Source organism: Pongo pygmaeus, chromosome 9 (genome assembly GCF_028885625.2).
Source record: "Pongo pygmaeus isolate AG05252 chromosome 9, NHGRI_mPonPyg2-v2.0_pri, whole genome shotgun sequence".
Lineage (NCBI taxonomy): Eukaryota > Metazoa > Chordata > Mammalia > Primates > Hominidae > Pongo > Pongo pygmaeus.
Genome location: NC_072382.2, coordinates 119225498 through 119247643, shown reverse-complemented (window position 1 = coordinate 119247643; position 22146 = coordinate 119225498). Strand labels below are relative to the sequence as shown.

Genomic DNA, 22146 nt, shown 5'->3' with positions numbered 1-22146 from the left:
CAGGCCAAGATCTTGAGAAAGTGAAGGACAGAGACCAAGTGAGGGTGCAGTGTACACCAGGAAGTGGCCTATGATCTAGCACAGGGCTCATAGATGCAATTCATGGGCAATAAATCTACAAAGGTGCTTTGGGGCCAGGTTGGGAGGGAGGCGTCCAGGCTGAGCTTTCACTTTGCTGGGGAAGGTCACTGAGAGCCGCTAACAATGTCTGAGCTCCCAGGGGAGACTTGAGCAAACATGGTGGCTTAGAAGAATGAATGTGAGTGGAAGAAACTGATATCCAGGAGAACAGAAAAGAGGCCATTGCAGCCCTGCAGCTGGGGAAATGTGATGAGGCAAAGGGGACAAAAGAGCTGACTGTGTCCATGTCACATCTCAGGGCTCCCTGAGGTTGGGCACAGGCCACCCAGGAGTAAACAGGAAGGGCTGGGTCCAGAGGGTGACATCCCATATAGCACTGCACACACCGCCTCCCTGCTGGCGCACATCTGGGATGGGAGGTGGATGCCTGGGCTGTCGCTCGCGCCCCTCCCCCCGTTCCTCCTCCCCCATGCTGCCCTGATGCCCACAGCCCCTCCACTGACCAGTCTCTAATGTGTGGGAGCCTCTCCTGGGGCACCGCTCAGCAGGGGCAACGTGGAGAACATCACACATCTGGAGAGCAAGGCAGAAGACAAGGTGGAAAGGGAAGATGCTATTCTTAGAGCACATCCATGTCTTCCCCTTCTGGCTCCCTGCAGAATGAGGAACTGCGGTAGACCACCCCAGCTAGGAACGCCAGGATGGGTGGGGAGGGTAGAGGGAGGGATAATGAAAGTTCAGCTTCAGTCTCTGCCTACCACAAGGGCTTTGCACTCTTAAAGAACTAAGTCACAGGACCCAGAGCACTGAGAAGGCAGCCGGTCCTTTCCACACCTTTGGGTGGGATGGCTCCAGCACAGCCCACCCAGGCAGGCATCTGTCACATCCTGGCATTTAGGAATAGGAGTGCCATGAGAACTGTAGTGTGCTATCACTGGAGGCCAGCAGAGACCCCGGGCATGGCACGGCTTCCCCATCTGTGAAGTGGGGGCGGTGATGCCTACCTCATGGGATTGTTTAGAGGATTAGAGAAAAAGCATCTATGATAGCACGGGGCTAGAGCAAACTTTTAATAAATATAAGTTCCTCTGTCTCTTCTAACTCAAATACCTCGTGCAGCAATTTATAGTCCTGTGGGACTTGCAGGCTGAAATATATGTGTCTGTCAGTCAGCCACATGTACTGAGTGCCAATTTTTTCTTGCAGAATCATGCACCAGCCATGTGGTAGAGGAAGAAAAAGAAATAGGAGACAGAATGTTGCCCTTGGAGCTTACAATGCAGTTGGAGTGAGAATATACACATACATACACACACACACACACACACACACACACACACACACACACTTTCAGAACCATTACAAAGCACTATCCAATCAAGTGTAATATGCCACAAACTGTATTAGGTGAGAACTGAAAAAGGTATCCAAGGGAACAGAGGATGACTCAAAGAAAGGAGGGGGTGTGCACACGTGTGTGTGTGTGTGTGTGTGTGTGTGTGTGTGTGTGTGTGTGCCTAAGGACAGCTTCCTGCACCTGTGGACTAGTGGAACAAGAACCATTGACAAAGCTGAAGACTTGGGTTGACCAAGTGTCAGAGCTGTGTGATCTTTAGCGAGTACTTAACATCTTTGGGCATCTCCTTATGTACAAAATGGAGACAGTAACATTTCATTCTCAGGGTAGCCATGAGGATTTGAGGAGTGTGATGACATACATGGAGGTGCCTAGCACCCAGCCTGGCACATGATAACCTCCCACAGATTCCTGTCCTGTGTCTCTGCTTCCCCTCTCCACTTCCCCCTGCCCCAGGCCACACCCATCCTGGGTCCTGACCATCGGCTCCCTACCTTCTTTGCCCCAACTGTGCCTTTGCCAGGATTTCTGCCATGTTGCTCATCATGCTAATTTTCCAAGAGAAATTACCGAGTCTGCCCTTTCTAAGCCATCCCACTCATGCTGACTTCTCCTGGCCCCAGGCAGCAGAGTAATAATACATGAATGCCGAATGATAAATAGCACCATCCACACAAATCTATCAGATGGCGCTGTGCAGATTTAAAAACGCAGACACCACATTTCGCCCCTGTTCACCAAGCACAGAGCAAGGATGGGTTCTTTGAGGATGGCCCTCCCCTACACCAGCCTCATAGCGCAAGCTGGTGTAGGGGCTGTGCTGGCCACCATGGGGTGAGCTGGCCTGGCGTGGCATGGTGTTCTGTGGGAGCTGGAGTGTGGCTGTCAGAGGGACTGGTGTTGAGATGTCGTGAGCTATCGTTGTGACACAGGAGGCCTCTTCTCCGTGCTGTGAAGAGATTGTCATGGGGGTCTCAAAGGCGTGATCCAAGGAGAAAATTAGAGATGCAGAATGGATGTGCTTCCTGAGCCCAGGCAGCTAAACGCTCCAGATGTGGCTTTTCTCCAAGCTGCGTCCCCTCTACAGTGAATGTATCTCCTGAAAAACCAAAGATTCCCAGTCCCCTCTCAGCAAGCAGCCCACAGAGCAGAAGGCACTGACATCTCCCCAGCCGCTTCCTTATTTTTAAGAATATTTTGCATCATAAACCCTTTGATGAAGAAAGGGAGAGCGAGCCCTTAATGAAATATGTTAATCTGGGTAAGCCAGGCTCATATGAAAGGGAATATTAAAAGAGACAATATTCACCAAAGCCAGCTCAGTACTCGGAGAACTGAAAAGGAAAAGGAAGAAAATAGGGCCCCTGGTCTCAGCTATTCAGGGTCAGGGAGATGACAGTGATCAAATTTGGCAGATCAGCCAGAGACCTCCAGATCTGACTCTGATGCATTAGCCTGGAAAGGTTGTGGAGAGGGAGCTATTTTGTGCTAACATCAAAGATGGTTTGGGAACACAAGGTCAAATCTACCTGCAAACTACGGGTGGCAAAAGCGGACAAAAAAAAAAGGAGTTGTTCTCCGGGACACTCCCCCGCCCAGCCTTCCTGTGATTTGTAGCTGAGCAAGGCAAGGAGGGGAGTGGCAAAGAGTACACGGTGGTCACAGGATGCAGAAGAACTCCAAGTCCCAAGTAAAGGGGAAAAATGGTGGCTCTGGTTTAAAATCAACAGCACATTTTAAGTGCCCCACACATGTGAAATTGGGGAAAGGACCAAAGTTTTAGACATGGCTCCTGACTTCAGGGAGCTTAGCATCTCCTTGGGCAGTTACCACCAAACAGTGAACCCTTGAAAGAAGATACTGTGGACTGAGGAGGGGCTCTAAATGCTGGAAGAGTTCAGAGGAGGAGAAGAATAGAGAAAGATAAGGCCGGGGAGGTGAGCAGGAGCCAGATGTTGCAGGGCCTGCGTCAGGTTGTGAAATTTTACCTTTATCCTGAGAACAAGGAACAACTATTGAAGAATTTTATGTAAGGAATTGCAGTATCAGATTTGTGTTTTGAGAAGACTGCTCTCAGACTCTCAGGGCCAAGATGGAATGCTCACCTGTAAGAGGAGCTCGATTGTATTTGTAGAGCAGACGATGGCTTCAGTGTAGAGAACAGATGAAAGAAACAGGGTACACTGAGCACATGGAGGGCTAGGGAAGAGGCCATTTCCCTGGTCTAAGGAGGGATGACAGTGGCTAAGCCTGAGGTAGAGATGGGGATGGAGGGAAGTGGAAGGATTCAAGAATGACACAGAGGCCAGGCGCGGTGACTCACGCCTGTAATCTTAGCACTTTGGGAGGCCAAGGTGGGCAGATCACGAGGTCAGGAGATCAAGACCATCCTGGCTAACACGGTGAAACCCCATCTCTACTAAAAATACAAAAAAATTAGCCGGGTGTGGTGGCGGGCGCCTGTAGTCCCAGCTACTCGGGAGGCTGAGGCAGGAGAATGGCATGAACCCGGGAGGCGGAGCTTGCAGTAAGCCGAGATCGCTCCACTGCACTCCAGCCTGGGCAACAGAGCAAGACTCTGTCTCAAAAAAGAAAAAAAAAAAAAATGGAATGACACAGAACACAAAAGCTATCCCACTTGATAAGGAGAAAGGGAGAAGGAAGAGTCAAGAAATTGATAATGGTGGTGCCATTCAAGATGGAACCCGGGAAGTTGCTGGGTAAGCAGGGTGTATGGTCAAGAGTTCTGTCTTGGACAGGTTGAGTTTGAGGTGTCCATGAAACATCCAAGATGAGCCATCAACTAAAAAGTTGGCTATAAGGTCTGGAGTCAGAAGGAGAGGCCCCGGCTGGATGTTAATCTGGGAGGTATCTGCGCAGAGATGAAAATAGAATGCATGGTTGGGGAAAGTGCATGGCAAGAGAGAAGGAAGCCTCAGGTGGAGGCTTGAAGAACTCGAACCATTCCTGGTAGGGTAGCGGAGGAGGCACCTGCACAGAGACAGAGAGAAGCTGGCCCGAGAGATAAGCAAAAGGCCAGAGAGTGTTTTATTAGGGAGCAGAGTCGGGGGGTGTTTCCTGAAGAAGGGAGAGAGGTCCAAGTGTTGAATACACCCAAGAAGCCAGGAGGGAAATTGGGTTTGGTGCCGCGAAGGTCACCTCTGCTGTGGAGATGGAGCGCTGATGTCGCAGGAGGATGTGAGGAGTAAATGGTGAGCATTTAAATTGCCCAACGCTGCACCTGGCACACTGCAGGTGCTTGGTAAATATTAGTGCCTCTTCTCCAGACACACCGCCCCAGTCTCCTCCCTCTGCCTGCACTCATCAAAAATGAATGCACTGACTTGTGCTCCCTCTCCCTCTCCTATAAACATGGGCACATCAGATGTGACTTATGAGCTGGCGCCAGCTCCCAGGATGCCACAGAGAGAAGGGAGCACCTGCCTCCACATGACTAGCCTGTTCTGTCCCAAACCCACAAGCAAGTGCCCACAGCAGGTAGGAGCCTGCAAATTTGCAATTCCAGCTTAACCTGCCAGCCACAGAGTGACCCTCCCGTGGTTAGGGTGTTTTAAAATACAAAGAGAAAATAATGTGTTTTTGAGCACCAACAGCCTGCCATTTTGTTTCTCTGGCTCGTGAAACCAAAGAATTAAATGCAAAACTACAGATGGGGAGCTGGGCCGGTGCCCTTCACAGATGCTAAGCCTGAGCAGCTATAAGTGGTGTTTTGCAAACCATCAAGATCTCAACTAACCAGAAATCGGAGGCCTGGGACAGTGTCTTCTGGTGAACCAATTCTCCTGATTTATCAGGCATCAGGTTTTTTGTTTTGTTGTTTTTTTTTTTTTCATTTTTGAGATGGAGTCTCGCTCTGTTGCCCAGGCTGGAGTGCAGTGGCATGATCTTGGCTCACTGCAACCTCCGCCTCCCGGGTTCAAGCAATTCTCTTGTCTCAGCCTCCCGAATAGCTGGAACTACAGGCACCCACCACGAGGCCCGGCTAATTTTTGTATTTTTAGTACAGACAGGGTTTCATCATATTGTCCCAGCTGGTCTGAAACTGCTGACCTCAAATGATCCACCCGCCTTGGCCTCCCAAAGTGCTGGGATTACAGGCGTGAGCCACTATGCCTGGCCTATCAGGCATTAGTTTTAACCAAAAAAAATTTTTTTAGTCTTTCTAGAATGTGCTAGCCTCCTTTCCTGATTTAGAATTTAAACTATGGTGAATACAACTTAATCTTTTCTATGGAGAATTTTTCACGATACTCTACTGTGGATTTAAAGGCATAGAAAATTAGACGAAATAGTGACATCTGGACTTGCCCTGGGAACATTTTTCAGCCCTACTATCAGCTTGTTTCCTTGTGATTTGCCTTTTTTTCTTTTCCAAGTAAGGTGCCAAAACAGTTATTTGGTTAAGAATCCCGGGTGTGGAAGGTCCTAGCTGAGGCATTTTTAATTGCAACCCCTTCCCCTTTCCTCTGGAGACCCCTAATAGGTGCGCAGCAAAAATATATTGAACAAATGACTGGATTCCTCTGGAGATGCGGGGTGTTCATCATCACAATATGGGTCTAGGCCTTGTTTAGTCACACCTGAATGGTATTTATCTGGTATTTTCCACCTCCTACAATTTTGCTAAACATCAGCCCTGAGATAGACTACCAGTCTCCCTGGATAAATCTTGAACATGTTAATCTCTTTGGTGGCCCCTAACCCTAATGACTCTGAAACCATCCTCCTGTCGATGAAGGAAAGAGGGTAGGGTTTGGGCTGGGGACTCTGGTACTTGGCCTGTCCCCCTCAACCCTGAAATATAACATTCAAGTTCACCACCTCACAAGTGCACAAGGAAAAGAAATACAGAAGCACACACAAAAGGAGGAGAAAAGGAGACTTAGCCTCCCGCTTTGCATGGGGGCCACCGGGTAAATGGGGTGTCTCACTGTTAGACCAGGTCACTGATGCGAGGGGAGACCCAGGAAGAAGGGCACTGGCCAGTCAGACCCTCAGGGATAGCAAACAGATGGTGATCTTGGCAGGGACCTTGGGGAACGTCTCGTCCGACCTCTGCCTGAAGTTTGAGCTTACAGGCTGGCCAGTGGGAGAGGACCGTCAGGCTTCTCCCAAGCTGGCGCTGCATGGGACAGACCCCTTGCACCATCTGTGAAGTTGTTCAGGCCTGTGCCCTCTCTGCAGTCTGTGTGAGCTGGACCCCTCGGGCATCCAACTTAATATTGGGCTGTGCTAGTACTTCAGGCTGGGAAGGGGTCCTGGAGTTTGCCTGGCCGTGCTTTGACATGGATGTCTTCTCTCCAGATTCCTGGGACTTCAAGCAGTCCACACGCAACATCTCCCCCACCATCAACCAGGCCAACATCGTAGACTTGCACCCGGCATCCGTGTACAGCATCCGCATGTACTCCTTCAACAAGATTGGCCGCAGTGAACCGAGCAAGGAGCTCACCATCAGCACCGAGGAGGCCGGTGAGCACCTTGCCCAGCCTGCCCTGCCCATGGCCTCAGGGATCAGGGCCACCAGGGGCCTACAGCGATCCTGTTCATTGGCAATGAGCTTGCAGTTAAAGGGGGTGGGGTGGGGAAAAGCATCCTAACAGATGTTTGTGTCCACCTCTGGATCACTGGAGGCTCCTCTGTTTGACCCTTTTCCAAGCGGGGTTCTAGATACTGGGTTTGGGGGAGCTATCTGTGGTTCTGCCCCACTCCCCTGGCCCCAGCATCTGGAAAGATCTATCTGCAAGATAGGGTACTAGGGCCTGGATCATTTTCTATGACCCTCATCATAGAGTTTTCTTGAAAGTTTAAACAAGATTTCTCTTGCTATGTTTTCTTTTGTTATCATGTAATACAAAATAATGCAGAAAAGGCCGAGAGTGGTGGCTTATGCCTGTAATCACAGCACTTTGGGAGGCCAAGGAGGGTGGATCACCTGAGGTCAGGAGTACGAGACCAGCCTGGCCCACTTGGTGAAACCCTGTCTCTACTAAAAATACAAAAATTAGCCGGGTGTGGTGGCGCATGCCTGTAGTTCCAGCTAATCAGGAGGCTGAGGCAGGAGAATCGCTTGAACCTGGGAGGCAGAGCCTGCTGTGAGCCAAGATCGCACCACTGCACTCCAGCCTGGGTGACAGAGGAAGACTCCATCTCAAAAAAAAAAAAATGCAGAAAAATACACATGACATATATGTGCAGTTTTATAAACAAGCATAAGGTAAACAATGAGTATAACCAACACTCATCATCAATTAGCCAGCATGGCAGAAGTCCCCCATGTACCCCTTTCTGGTCATAACACCACCCCTCCCCTTGAAGTAATCAATATCCTGATTTTTGTGATACTAATTTTCATTCTTTTCTTTTTTGTACTGTCACCACAATGTATATGCAATAAAATGTATAATTTAGTTTTCCCTATTTTCCAGTAGAATATATTCATGACATCATACTTCATATATTCTTCCGTGTCTTGCTTGTTTTAATCAATATTACTTTTGCAAGCTTCATTCATGTCATTAGCATAGCTATATCATTTATGCTTTTTCAGTGCTGTATAGTATTCAATTATATGACTATACCACAGTGGATTTGTCCATCTACTGTAGATGGACATTTAGATTGTTTGTAGCTTGGAGCTATTACAAAAATACTGCTATAAGCATTCTTGTATGCTAGTGTACCAGTTCATGAGTTTCTCTAGGGGATATAAGCAGTTGTAGAATTACAGAGTCATCAAACAGGCAAATACTTCTACCTTTAACAAAAAATGCTAGAATGTTTTCTGAAGCGTTGTGCCAATTTTCTCTCCCATGATCAGAGGATAAGAGTTCAGGCTCCGCCCCCCGGTTTCATGCCATTCTCCTGCCTCAGCCTCCCGAGCAGCTGGGACTACAGGCGCCCGCCACTTTGCCCGGCTAATTTTTTGTATTTTTAGTAGAGACGGGGTTTCACTGTGTTAGCCAGGATGGTCTTGATCTCCTGACCTCGTGATCCGCCCACCTCGGCCTCCCAAAGTGCTGGGATTACAGGAGTGAGCCACCGCGCCCGGCCTAGACATTTTTGTATGAAGTAGACACTTCATACTCTTCAACTTTTAAAAACGTTTGCCATCCTACTGGATGTACAGTAGTATCTTATTATCATTGTTTGCTATGTTTTCAGCAAACTATGGAGAATGAAGAGGAAATTGAAACCCTATGATACTTTCAGAGGAACTCAAACAAAGGTTCTCTGCTATCTGCATCTGAGCTTAGTCTTTTCCCCAGGAGCCCTCCAGCTCAGGAGGGTGGGAGTGGGAACATAGAACCCCTTCCTCTTCCAAGTCTTGACTTGTAATGTTTCTCCTCCCCACTACCCTGCTCAGCTCCCGATGGGCCCCCCATGGATGTTACCTTGCAGCCAGTGACCTCACAGAGCATCCAGGTGACCTGGAAGGTAAGTGTGTCTAAGGCATCTCCCCTGGAATGTCTGCTTGCCTCCTCTCTCCTCAATCCAGGACGGAAGCTCCCAGCAGGCTTGCTAGTCTCTCGTCTTATATGATGCCCATGTCTGTTTTGTCACTAAACCTAGTGAGATTTGAGAGGTGGAAGGAGAGGGAGGCAAAGGCAGGTCCACCCAGCACAATAATCCCCACTTCTCTGTCCTCCCTGGTTCTCTGATGGAGGCTCTGCCTGGGGTGGAATGAAAAACTTGCAGTGCCAAGGAAGGAAGATGGTTCCTCAGCGGTGCTGGCCCATCCTCCAAACCCCACATGTTGTAATAAGGTTGGAAGTAGATTTGATTTTGTGCCAAGTTCCTCCTCTCTAACATCAGCATGAAAACAACTGCCCTCCCTACCTCTGAAGGTGGAGAAACTGTAGAGAAAAGAGACCACTATGTGCTATAGCCATTTCTAAGGGCAAAGACCTGTAAAATATAGGGGGTGACTGAAGCATCTGTCACTTAAGGAAAATCTTAAGGGAGATTCCACAGCTAGGCAGGGAAACAGAACAGAATGACGTTGAGCAGGACTCAGAAATGCTTCCCTGGGCATCTTCTGGCCCTACCACCAAACCCCTCCATGGGCATAGAAGGGCTGGCAATCCAGGGGCTTCCTGTCTCACTGCATCCTCCAGTCTCCAAGTGCTTTCTCTTTACCAACTTATCTGACCCTCTCCTCATTCCTGGGGAGCAGCCAGAGAAGGCACTTTTATCCCCTTCCACCAGAGGAGGCCATGGAGACAAGATGTGAGGTGGCCTGACTAGCAGAGACAGAGCTCAGACTGCAACACAGAGTCTGCAGCCCCAGCCAGTCTTCCTTCCACAGCCACTGCACAGGGCTCTGGATCAGAGAGCATTCTCAGGGCCTTCTGTGTTCTTCCTGGAGCTTTCCCATCTCAACAGTGGGGCTCGGGGGCTGTCTTCATCAGTGACCAATTGTCCACAGTGACTTTCTGACTGTCCTCTTGATAAGAAAAGCCCAGGTGCTTGAGTCCTTCTTCTGGGCTCTTTAGAAAGGTAGACTTGAGAATGAGAGAGATTCAGAAGGACCTAGTGATATTTTTCCTAAGACCATGTGCACGCACACTCACATTCACACACGTAGCAGCAGCCTGGTTCCTTCCCTCCCAGAGGCATGACCAAGAGGAAAGCGAGGTAGGGCTGGGCAGTTGGTCGTTCCTGGGGGCAGCCCACCTAGTGGATACCTGGAGCCAGGGTTCCTCTCCAGATTCAGATCTGGGTTCCAGGGCTCTCCTCAGAAAGTGGGGTGAGGCCGGGCATCCAATCCCAAACTCTTGGCTGCGTCCTGGCTGTGGACCTGTATCCTAGAAGCACTCCAAGGCAGCCAGGAGGTGGGGGCAGGGATGAATAAATATGTAAAATACTGAAACATTGGGCTACAAAGCTCTGACCCACAGGTCGATAAAAATTTAGAATCAGATTTATTTCTCCAAAGTCTCATAATGAAAAATAAAATTGATTAGAAAGTTAGAACTTCAGAATGAACCAGCTGGTCAATAAATTTTGGGCTGACTACTCAGGGGATTTTTTTTTTAACATTGAGAAACAGATTAATGAAAAATAAAGATTCACTTGAAGATAAGTCACTTCATTTTAAGACCCTTCCCACGAGATGGATCGCCCCTGCTTTATGACATAAATTTGCAATCAGCCCTATTGATTTCTTAATGCTTCACAGAAATATTGTTAAGATTGATTTAAATCCTGACTGTGGCTGTTTGGAGAGGCGGGGGACAGAGGAGGAGAAAGAGAGAAGAGACAGAGAAGGAGAGAAAAAAAAGAGAGAGGAAGGAGGCAGGAAGGATCTGTGAAGATTTGTATAAATATGTGAATCTATCTGGATGGATGGATTGGGGTGTGCCTGCATGCCTGTCTGAGTCCTGTCAGTATATGTGGATGTGGTCACGTGTGCAGGTATATATCATGGTGTACATAGCTCTGGGCATGTAGGCAATCTGTGGCATAGTATAATGATGTTCAATGTGTGTCAGTATAGATATACGTACATGAAGCGTGAGAATGGGGGTCGATGTGAAGAGGAAGGTCTCAGGCTCTTGAAGATACATTTCTATCTATAATTGATGTCTCTGTGTGTGTGTGCACAGACATACGTGTGTAGATACAAGACCCAAATATAAAAATGTGTCCACTTACAGACCAGCAAGCAGGACTGCCCAAGTGCAGAGAGAAACATTCAAGGAGCAACAAAGAGTCAAGTCAATTAAACACACACACACAGACACACACCTATTTAGTGAGTTCAAAACAATTATGTTAAATTAAAAACTTCATTTTATTGACTTAACAGTGAGCTTAAAAATGCAGTTCATTTAAAACATTCATTGACTAGAAAAAAAAAACCAGTAGGGCTGTTTTACTAACTTAATTGTTTTTATCTTACTATTTTTTAGTACAATAAAAGGTGGGCTTTTAAATTAACTTCATTGTCTTTAAAACCCCGATTCAAGCTGTTTTTAAATGTGCTGGGGTGGGTGTTCTGTCTCAATTTATAGATGGGCAGGCCCGGGCATTAAAGGAGCCAGTTTCTATTTGTGGATCTAAATGTATCTGGTCAGGAGTGGGAGTGTGGATTAAGATGTTTGCTTTGATGGGTCTGGATATGTGTTCCTGGTTCTGGGTGTGAATGGATATATTGGTGACGGAGGGGGGTGTGTGCACGCACATGCGTGCGCGCACCTGGCTGGGCGTGTATCAGGGTTCGAGCCTGGGGTGAGAGTGTTTTCCAGCCCCAGACCGATGCCAGTGGAGTTTCTCCATTCGCCTGGCTGACTGGGCTCAGTCTTCATTCCCACCAGCCCCCTTCTAACCTCCAAGTCCTTGCCGTCTCTGTGCCTCCATCCAGGGCTCATTCGGGCCTCACCCTTCACCATTCCCCAATCCCTGGCCATGGTGTCTGGGGCAATGCAGCCTTAGCGTTCCCAGAGGGGCTGTACCCAGGTGAAAGTCAGGGATCTTTTTTTCTTTAGTTTTAATGAAATACATATAGCTTAACATTTACCATTTGAACCATGTTTAAGTGTTCAGCTCAACAGCAGTAAGCACATTCACAATGTTGTACAACCATCAGCACTAGCACTTCCAGAACTTTTTCATCCTCTCAAACTGAAATTCTGTACCCATGAACCATGAGCTCCCCATGAAAGCTCTATTCCACCCCGCTTTTGTTGAGACAGAGTCTCACTCTGCCGATCTTGGCTCACTCCAACCTCCGCCTCCTGGGTTCAAGCGATTCTCCTGCCTCAGCCTCCTGAGTAGCTGGAACTACAGGCGTGTGCTACCACACCCAGCTAATTTTTTGTATTTTTAGTAGAGATGGGGTTTCACCATGTTGGCCAGACTGGTCTCGAACTCCTGACTCAACTGATCCACCCACCTCAGCCTCCCAAAGTGCTGAGATTACAGGCATGAGCCACCACACCCGGCCTCTCTATTTTCTTCTCTCTGATTTTGACTATTCTAAGTACCTCCTAAGTGGAACCGGACAATAGCTTTTGTCCTTTTGTGTCTGGCCTATTTCTCTTAGTGCAGTGTCTTCAAGGTTCATCCGCGTTGTGACAGATGTCAGTGTTTTCTCCCTTTCATGGCTGCATACTATCCCATTGTATTGCACTATCATACTCTGCTTCTCCACTCATCTCCTGGTGAACACTTGAGTTGCTTCCACCTTCTGGCTATTCTGAATAATGCTGCTTTGAACATGAGTGTACAAGTACCTCTCTGAATCCCTGTTTTCAATTATTTTGGGCATAAACCCTAGCAATGGAATTGCTGGATGGTATGGTAATTCTATGTTTAGCTTTTTGAGGAACTGCCAAACTCTTTTCCATGGTAGCGGCACCTCTTTCCATTCCCACCAGCAATGTACAGTGTTCCCATTTCTCCATCCTCACTACCACTTATTTTCCATTATTGTTGTAAGAGCCGTCCTAATGGATGTGAAGTGGTATCTTGGGACTCTTTTTTATTCAAACTAATTGCTCACCTCCCTCTCCATCTGAATACTTTTTGTCTGTTGTTCTATTTTCCCCAGGCCCCTGAACCCATGCCAAATGATATCCCTATTCATTCATTCATTCATTCATTCATTCATTCGTTCCTTCAATATGTATTGAGGGCCCATAGTATGCCAGGCACCATTCTAGACATGGAGAGTGCGACAGTAACAAAGCGTCCTCACAGTTCTTCCATTCTAACGCAGGCAGACAGGCAAATTTCACTAATGCATAAGTGAAATTCATAGACTGTCAGATGATGCTAAGTGCTGTGGAGGAAAATAAACCGGGAAGAAAAATAAGGAGTGCCAGAGAGAGGCAGGGAGCTGTCTTACATAAGGAGTTAAGGAAGGCCTCATTCAGAAGAGGCATTTCGGCAAGGACGCGGCAGAGGGGAGGAGTGTTTCCCCTGAGATGGGGATGTGGCCAAAGAGGCCAGAGTGCTGGGGCGCAGGAAGCAAGGGGCACAGGAGAGGATCTGAGAGGTAATGGGAGGTCAGGTCACACAGGGCAGTGTAGCCATTGTAAGGACTTTGGCTTTCATTCTGAGTGAGACGGGAGCCTTTGATGGGCTGGGGCAGAGGAGTGACATGATCTGACTTTGGTTTTAAGAGCATCATCTCAGTGTGTCACCATTTCTTTGTCCCCACCCCTTCCCCATGCTCACAGGCACCCAAGAAGGAGCTGCAGAACGGTGTCATCCGGGGCTACCAGATTGGCTACAGAGAGAACAGCCCCGGCAGCAACGGGCAGTACAGCATCGTGGAGATGAAGGCCACGGGGGACAGCGAGGTCTACACCCTGGACAACCTCAAGAAGTTCGCCCAGTATGGGGTGGTGGTCCAGGCCTTCAATCGGGCTGGCACGGGGCCCTCATCCAGCGAGATCAATGCCACCACTCTGGAGGATGGTGAGGGCCCCAGCAGAGGGGAGTGGGCACAGATTCCCGCCATGGGCAGAGCCAGGGCTGCCAGAGAGGGCTTGTGGGTCCCTCCGTTTGCCCCTGGGCCCCATCTTGGTCCTGTGGTCCATGCAGGCTCCCTGCATCCCCGCCATCTCCTCTTGTCCATTAGCTCCTCGAGAGATAAATGGGCCATTCAGCATATCGGGTTTCTCCTTCCTTTTGGCCGATGCTCTGCTCATCCGGTCTCTGTTGACCTGTTGGCCTGTCTGAGCACTTGTCTGTCCACCTGTCTCCCCATCCCTGCTTCTCCCTTGGCCTTCCTCCTTCTTCTGGTGCCCTAACCCCTCTCTCTTCCCTCTACACCTGGGTCCTAGTTCTTCTCCTTTACAATTTCTTGGAAAAAGGGCAGGAGCCAAATTGCCTTTGTGTTCTAGTCTGGAACCTGTCCACCATCTACCTGAGATGAGGCTGAGGAGTTAAGAAATCCTAACGTGCATGTGGCAGAGGATTTAGAGCCCAGCTTTTTAAGTCTTGATTCTTCCATGGCTGGAGAGAACCCCACACTCTGATTAGCACATCAAAGGGCCTAGTCTGTCCAGGAGGAGAGGGTTAGGAGGAAACAGGAACATGCCTGCTCTCCAAGCACAGAGAAGATGCCAGCTGGTCCCTGAACCTGCACCAGGTTGAGAAAAGGGACATGGCCCTTGATGCTCCCAGAGAAGGGGCCAGGCTGACCTCTGTCCCCTAAAGAGCAGAATAAAGAAGAAGCAGAGCATTCTTCCAAGCTTCCTTCTTGATGCCCCAACCCAAAACTAGGGTCTGAGACTAAAGCCCCCCTGAGTCAGAGCCTGCCCACCCTGCCCCAACAGAGCAAAACCAATAGTCCGGAGGGCAGAATGCCATTTCCCCATTCCCATCAGGAGACCAAGCATTTCACCACCAGAGAGCCATTCCCTTAGAGGAAGCGATGCCCTCCTCCTAGCTCATCCTCTCTGAAAATGCAGCACCCTGGGGATGGGGGACACATTAGGTCAGAAACACTTGAAAGTAGATTCGCTCATACCAATGGTTCCTATCGCTGGCCACCAGTTGGCATTATCTGGGGAACTTTCAAAATACTGATGCCAGGCTTCAACCCCAGAGATTCTCATTTCTTGATTCTGGGGCAAAAGCTGGGCTTTAAGATGGGGCCAACTTCAATAGCCCCAGAGCACTGAGCACCTGAGAAGAGGGGAGAACTGAAAGAAGGAAAGAGGCACATGGCAGAGAAGTCCAGGGGGAGGGAGGAGAGCCACACCACAACCAAGCCCTCAGCCCATGGCCCTCACTATCCCTCTCCATCCGTCCCACCCTGAGATGCTGGCCTCGGGCCTGGCTGGGTTGAAGAAGATCAGCTTGTCTCCTCTTAGTGCCAGGAATGTTCATTTGAGCAGTGCCCTAACACATGGTTCTCAGCCCTGAGCACAAAGCAGACCTCCTGGAGGTCTGGGAAATGCAGGCTGCTGGGCTCCACCCCCCAGAGCTTCTGCTTCAGCAGGTCTGAGGTGGGGGCCAAGAATGTTCATTTCTAAGCCAGGTGTCCAGCCTGGGCATTACAGCAAGACCCCATCTCTAAAAAAAAAAAAAAAAAAAAAAAAAAAAAAAAGGATGTATTATTTCTAATAAGTTCCCAGGTAATGCTGCCTGTCCAGGGAGCACCTTTGGGAATCATAGCACCAAGAGTCGCACCATTATCTACAAAGAGAGGCCAAGGCTCAAGGAGATTAACCCATCCAGAACCATCTATCCAGAAAACAACAGAGTCTGGATTAAAATCTCTGAATCCATACCCTTCCTGCTTCACCTTGTGCCTCCCTTTTGCTTGGGAGCAAGGCTGGATGCACGAACAAGTGATGCGGATACAGGAGGCTTTAGGAAGGTGTGTCCAGGGAACAGTCGTCCCGAGCCAAGGCCAGCCTGCCCCACCTAACGCTAAGCTCCCATGCACCACCTGGGCCACACCAGGCCCACCTCTGGCCTCTGTCCAGACACCACCTCCCTTGCCTCGTGGGGGGCCCCTGGAATTTCCAACAGGGAGAGATCAGCATGGGCTATGGAGTCATTTTCAAAACAAAGGAGGAGAGGGGAGAAGAAAGTTTCTAGCAGCATTTGCTCAGCAGTTTTTCATACTTAATTAAGGCCCTCGTTAGCCTGTCAGATCCTGATCGTTTCCTGGCAATATTAGCACTCCTCCTGGGGTATTCAAGGGCCCCTGCTTTAGCAATAGTGTCTTTTCCATAATTATATTACCTTCATTTTGTTCGAACAGGCGATCTGTATTAGTTTATTACACTGGGTCCCTAATTACATGGTGCTTATATTTTTACACCTAAGTAATATGAAACAATAATCATTCTCAAAGAGGATCGTTAGGATGATGTATTATCATTTAAATGCTCATAAAAATTAGAGTTGCCTCTTGTGGGGCAACGGGATCTAATTACCTTCCAGCCAGCCTGTGCCTCCTTTTTCCCACTCGGAGCAAAGCAGACTCCGTCTTGCGCTTTGTCCCTGGCCCTCGGATGCCAGCAGGAAGTGCCACCAGAGTTCCCCCAAGCTGATGTGGATCCCGGGGCGTGGGGTTTTGGAGGCCTGTCGTCTCAGGAGGGGCAGGCTGCACCGCGCCCCAGGGTGAACCTCAGCTTAAACTCAAAGGTGGCTCTCAGAGGGAGAGTGTGACTGGCGGGAGAAGCACCTAAGCTGGTCTCAGAGGGTGTTTTCCCATCACACCAAGCCTTTTGGTGTGTTCGAGTACAAGGGCACGAGCGAAGGTTTAATGGTCCCAGAGGTCCCAAGGTCCGGGTAGAAGCTCCTCTCCTCCACCAGGGTTAGCTGAAGTCCTTTTCCCTTCTTTGCCTTCCCTTCAGCTTGGAACAAGGACACAGGAGTCCCTAGAACCAGGCCTTGGCCCAGACCCCTGGTCAGACGACACAGAGGGGCTGGCAGCCATCAGATGAGGTGATGCATTGCAGATACCTCCAGGGCTGGCTTGGTGGCCTTCCAGGTCTGTCACGTTCATCACAGCAGGATTTGCCTGGGCTGTGGTGGCCCGCTGGGGAATTCCCAGGGGCTTGTGCCCAGAGTTCATCACCTTCTTCCCCCGGATTTAACCACAACCAGCAATGTGCTACCCGGAGAGCAAGGAACCAAGTCTGTAAAGATTTCTCCCTGCCCCAATCTCCAGGAAAGGAAACTCGGTTCACTTCCCGGCCTCCCTGCCCCAACAATCAGGACCCTCGAGTCAGGAGGTCCCCCCACTTGTCTAACTGGACGCTCCTCTGGTTGGACCGCGGGACCCAGCCTGGGACACAATTGCTGTACTGTCACTCACATCCACGACTGACTGGACCCTTGGTTCTCCCCCTGCAGTGCCCAGCCAGCCCCCTGAGAACGTCCGGGCCCTGTCCATCACTTCTGACGTGGCCGTCATCTCCTGGTCAGAGCCCCCGCGCAGCACCCTCAATGGCGTCCTCAAAGGCTATCGGGTCATCTTCTGGTCCCTCTACGTTGATGGGGGTGAGTCTGCTGGGACTGATGGCTGGGACTCGGGGAGAGGCGCAGGGTCAGTGGAGTCTGCTTCCAGGCGTAGTTAGAGCTGAGCATCCTCCCACGGCACGGCAAGAGGAAGTGCAGCCCCCTCTTCTCCACACGGGGAGACCACAAGGGGCGATAACGGCTATAGGGGCCGGGGGATAGTGAGGAAGGGGCTCGGGATTCACTTGAACACCTCTGTGTTCAACTGGGGTCAGAGCCAGGAGCAAGGTTGGGGGGTGGTACACAGGGTGGCATCTCTGGTGAGGGGTGGGAAGGAGACACCCAGCTACTCCCAGACAACAGTGTGTGTTTGGGGAAGTGTTGGGGGCATGATAGGGGCAGACTGGCTTTTCTAGTTTCACATGTTGATATTAGGCCTTTATGGCTGTGTGAGTCAGGGACCGGTGGGGAATAGTCGGTACACTCAAATGGGGCGATCAAAGAGTTTAATGAAGGGACTGAGGAGAGAGGTGGGCACCTGGGACCAGCATCAGCAGGAAGCCATCAGCGCCTAAGGCCAAGGGGGAAAGGGAGGAAGCAGGGCTACCAGAACCCAGGGAGAGCCTCCCTTGGCCAAACCCAGCTGGAGCCAGGCACGCAGCAAGGCGTGTTTTCTGTGCAGACAAGCCGCCCGGGATCCAGAGAAAGGCAGAGAGGTACGCACAGTGGAGCAGGGGGTAGGAATGGCAAATGGAGAGAAACCAGTAAGATGGCCCAAACTTTTGAATGTGTTCCTCGCCCTGAAATGTGCAAACAGGTTTGAGTAGCTTCCCGCAGGCACACCAAGCTCCTGCCCACTGGTGTACACAGACCTTCACGTGACCTGGAGGCTTGTAGCTCACACAGGTCAGAGGACAGGCGTCCCAAACTATGGAAATGCTCCATTAAAGGCCTTAGTCATCTCAATAGACCACACAAAGGACTAAAATGGGATTGTCCCCCACCCAGCTCCTGCACTTTCTGCCTCCCAGCTCCCTGGGCCCTCTCTTCTTTCCTGGAGGACCTTGGAATCCAGCTCACAGTCATCTGTCCAGCCCTACTACGGTCCCCTCTCCCATCCAGATTCTGCTCTGCCCAGACACACTGCCAGTAGGAAGTGTCTTTCCCCACGACCACTTCCACTCTCTCCCACAAAAAGCAGAGGGCTCTAGCTCAGGTGGAGCTCTCTGAAGTTCTCCCCAATTCTTTTGCTGTGCAGTGTCAGGCCACGCTGCTCACAATGTGACCTCACTACATTCATATTTGTGTGGAACCAAGTAAAGGGTGGTTCCCTGTTTTCCAGAACTTGCCGCCTCTTTTCCAAGCCTGTGGGCTTCTCCAGCTTAGCCCCTAAGGAATGTATTGGCCTCAGTAATCCCCAAAGACAAGCTGGACTCTTGACCACGCTGCCCTCTTCCTGCCTTTTCTCTGGCTCCAGTCCTGGACAGGCCAGCCTGGTTTCTGACTCCAGGAGAGGAAGGCCCTGCTGCTCCAGCCTCTGAGGGTCCTCCTGCACTGACCTGGAGTCTCCTCACGCTGGGCACAGCCTTCTCGCCCTCTGGATCCCAACAGCTGCTGCTTTCCCTGGCCAGGCCCTCTGCCTTGGCCTTTTACTTGCCCTGGACCATCCGCGAGGTGCTGGGAGGGGGGTCTCCAGGAACTCATGTCTACGAGGCTGGTCCTCAGCCCGTTGCTGGACCTGTCTTTCTGAAAGCCCAGCAGTCCTAGTGGGAGGCTCCAGAGTCTGTCCCTTTTCCTCCTCTTACAACTCTGGCCCCCATGGGACCTTCTCCCTAAGCTCCTCTTTAGAGTCTATGAGAAGGTCCTTGCGGGGCCGGGATGTTGGGTCCTCCCTGAGCCTCAGGAGTGTCCCAGCCCTTCCTGGCTGAGGCTATCGGCTCCACCAGACTCACCCAGGCTTTCTGTGCAGGGAATGGCTGGGTGTCTCCAACAGTGGGGAGAAGGCAGATGAGTCACTCAACCCCTTACCCCAACTGGGAGTCCAGGGCACTGGCCCAGGAGTGGTCAGAGGTAGGGGAGGCAGCCTCAGCCTGTCACACATCATCCCCAGGTCGATAACTGCCCAGGGAGGTCTGGCGGCCCAAGGCGGGCTGGCCAGTAGGAAGAGTGGCTGCTGAGCTGTGCCTCCTGCACGGGACCTCCTCCATCCAGGTCCAAGCCACTCTGGGCTCTCCCATGGGAAGGGAGTTGGGTAGCGGGAGGGAGAAATGTTGCCTGGAGAGATGGAGAGAGAGAGGCGTTTTAAAGAGCGTGTCAAGGTGAAGTTGGTGCAAGGTCAACTGAGGCTGGGCCCAGGCCAGCATCTGTGGCTCGCCCTCACTGGCCCCTTAGAGAGATGTGGCCTGGGGGCAGTGGCCCGCATCTGCTCCTGGGTACCTTGAGGTGAAAGACCCTCTAGTCCTTGCCACCATGGAGTTGAGGGCTGAGCCTGTGCAGTAGATGTGGGAAGAGCCCAGGCAGCAGGGGTAGCAGCAGGGGCCACAGCCTGACGGAGCTGGGCCCTCAGAGTTTGCTGGTCTCTGGCAGAGTGGGGCGAGATGCAGAACATCACCACCACGCGGGAGCGGGTGGAGCTGCGGGGCATGGAGAAGTTCACCAACTACAGCGTCCAGGTGCTGGCCTACACCCAGGCTGGGGACGGCGTGCGCAGCAGTGTGCTCTACATCCAGACCAAGGAGGACGGTGAGTCCAGGCCTCTCCTTGGGACAGGCTGGCCCTGCCACCCACTGCTAACCCCCAGCCCCACCCCAGGAGGCAGGGTGAGAGCAGGGTACTGTCCTTTCTCCTGGCCTTCAAACCGTTGGAGAGTAGCCTTGAGGACTCTTGAGGGAAATGCTCTAGGATTCATGCATGAGCAGATAAGCAACTGTGAACCTCCCTGCACCTCCCCCCGCACCCCCCCCCCCACACACCTGCTCTCTGCAGCATTGAGTCAGAGGCCGGAAAAACCCTCTCCTCCCACACTATGGGCATTCTTTCTGTGGCATCTGCTCCCCTGCAAGATTCAGCCTGCTTTCCTCTGGATACAGACGTTGGGGCTAGGGGAAGCAGGAGCATCGCTCAGTACATCACGGGTTAGGGACTTCATGGTCACCCCACAGAGGCTGCAGCATGGTCCCGGCCCTGGACTGTCAAGGCAGGGATGGGGGTGTGCCTCCATTTGGAGCTGGGTGATCTCAAAGCCCTTCCTCATGGGGAAGAACTGGAAGAAAGCCAGAGACAGGGGGCCAGACTCAAGGACAGAGTGACACAGTTAGGGCAGGGGAAAGGGGGAGGCTGGGATGAAGTCAGCCCAGGAGGAAACAGGCCAGGAGAAGGACCAGGCTTCCACCCAGGCCTGGAGCTGCACTACCCCAGGGGCCGCCATTCTTATGGAATGCCACGTCCAGGAAGCACGGTGCATGAATGGCACACAGCTCTGGGCTTCTGCCTCCAGCCTCGCCACTTTCTTCCCCTCCCAGTCCCAGCTCCATCACTTAGCTGTTTCATAGGTGAGTGCTCTGGGCTGGGTGCCCCATTACTAGAAGAGGTGTGACAAGCGACTGGCACACAGCAGGCACAGAAGCAGGAGACATCCTTGGCATGATGGCTTCCTCTCCACTCATCCTTAGTTTTTTCAAGGGATATGGAGACCCAGAGTCTAGATCCTACCCAAACAATTTGGCCGAAGGCACTGGAAGGGTTTGACATGTTGAAAAGGAGCGACTTGGCTGGGAGTGGTGGGGGAGAAGCTGCCATTGTCACCCAGTGCCTGGGGACTGGACCAGCTCCCAGCTCAGCTTAATCTCCCGGCTCTCCCTCCCTCTCCACCTCCAGCAGACCCCCTCTCCCCTTAAGCTCTGAGCAATTCAATATTTACCAACCTGCCTGCCCTACTTTTCCTGTCATTAATCCTCCCATTGAGGCCTCCTGGGACAGCTCCGGGCAGAGCCACCTGCTCCAGTGTGGAGACTGAGCTGAAATGGCATCTACAGCCTGGTCCCATCTGAGGCCTCAAGGCCACACTCAGGCACCTTTTGGCCTCCAGAAATGAGCCCCTGGGGCCCCCAGCCTTCTTCTTGCTTCCTATTCTGATGCAAGGCCTGAGCTATAAGCACCTCCACCTGTTTAACTGATCAAGGCAAGGCCCTGTGAGGAACCCAGAGGTCTAGGAGCATCACCCTTCCCTGCAAGGAGCCTTCAGCCCTCCACCCCAGAGCCACTCATGGTTATACACAGCAGGAGCCCGGGCCCAAAGAAGCACTGCCCCTCACCTTCGGGAGGCGGCGCTGCAGCATGGAAGAGGCGCTGGTAAATACAGCGGAAGTGCATGCCCCCAGCCTGGCATTCATGGGGAAGTCACTTAGACTTCCTGAACCCCAGTTTCCTCATAACATGGGGAGAGTGGTACCTCATCAAGTATTAGTACTACATCTAAAATGCCAAGTACTAGCAAATTAGCAGTTGCTTTATGGCTACCAAGGTGCTGGCAATGAAATGATTGCTTCAGGCCGGATGCGGTGGCTCACACCTATAATCCCAGCACTTTGGGATGCCGAGGCGGGCGGATCACCTAAGGTCAGGAGTGCGAGACCAGCCTGGACAACATGGGGAAACCCCGTCTTTACTAAAAATACAAAAATTAGCCGGGTGTGGTGGTGGGCACCTGTAATCCCAGCTACTCAGGAGGCTGAAACACGAGAATCACTTGAACC

At 51.1% G+C, this 22146-nt stretch overlaps 1 protein-coding gene across 2 annotated transcripts in view; it reads left to right on the top strand.

The window, feature by feature from the left end:
- DSCAML1 (DS cell adhesion molecule like 1) overlaps positions 1 to 22146 on the top strand; it is a 366272-nt gene that overhangs the window by 314203 nt on the left and 29923 nt on the right. For both annotated transcript variants that reach the window (XM_054439952.2, XM_054439953.2), the window contains exons 15-19: positions 6764 to 6931; positions 8826 to 8896; positions 13645 to 13885; positions 17288 to 17434; positions 19979 to 20134. In XM_054439952.2, the coding sequence (XP_054295927.1) occupies positions 6764 to 6931; positions 8826 to 8896; positions 13645 to 13885; positions 17288 to 17434; positions 19979 to 20134 (783 nt within the window). The remainder of the gene's footprint in view (positions 1 to 6763; positions 6932 to 8825; positions 8897 to 13644; positions 13886 to 17287; positions 17435 to 19978; positions 20135 to 22146) is intronic.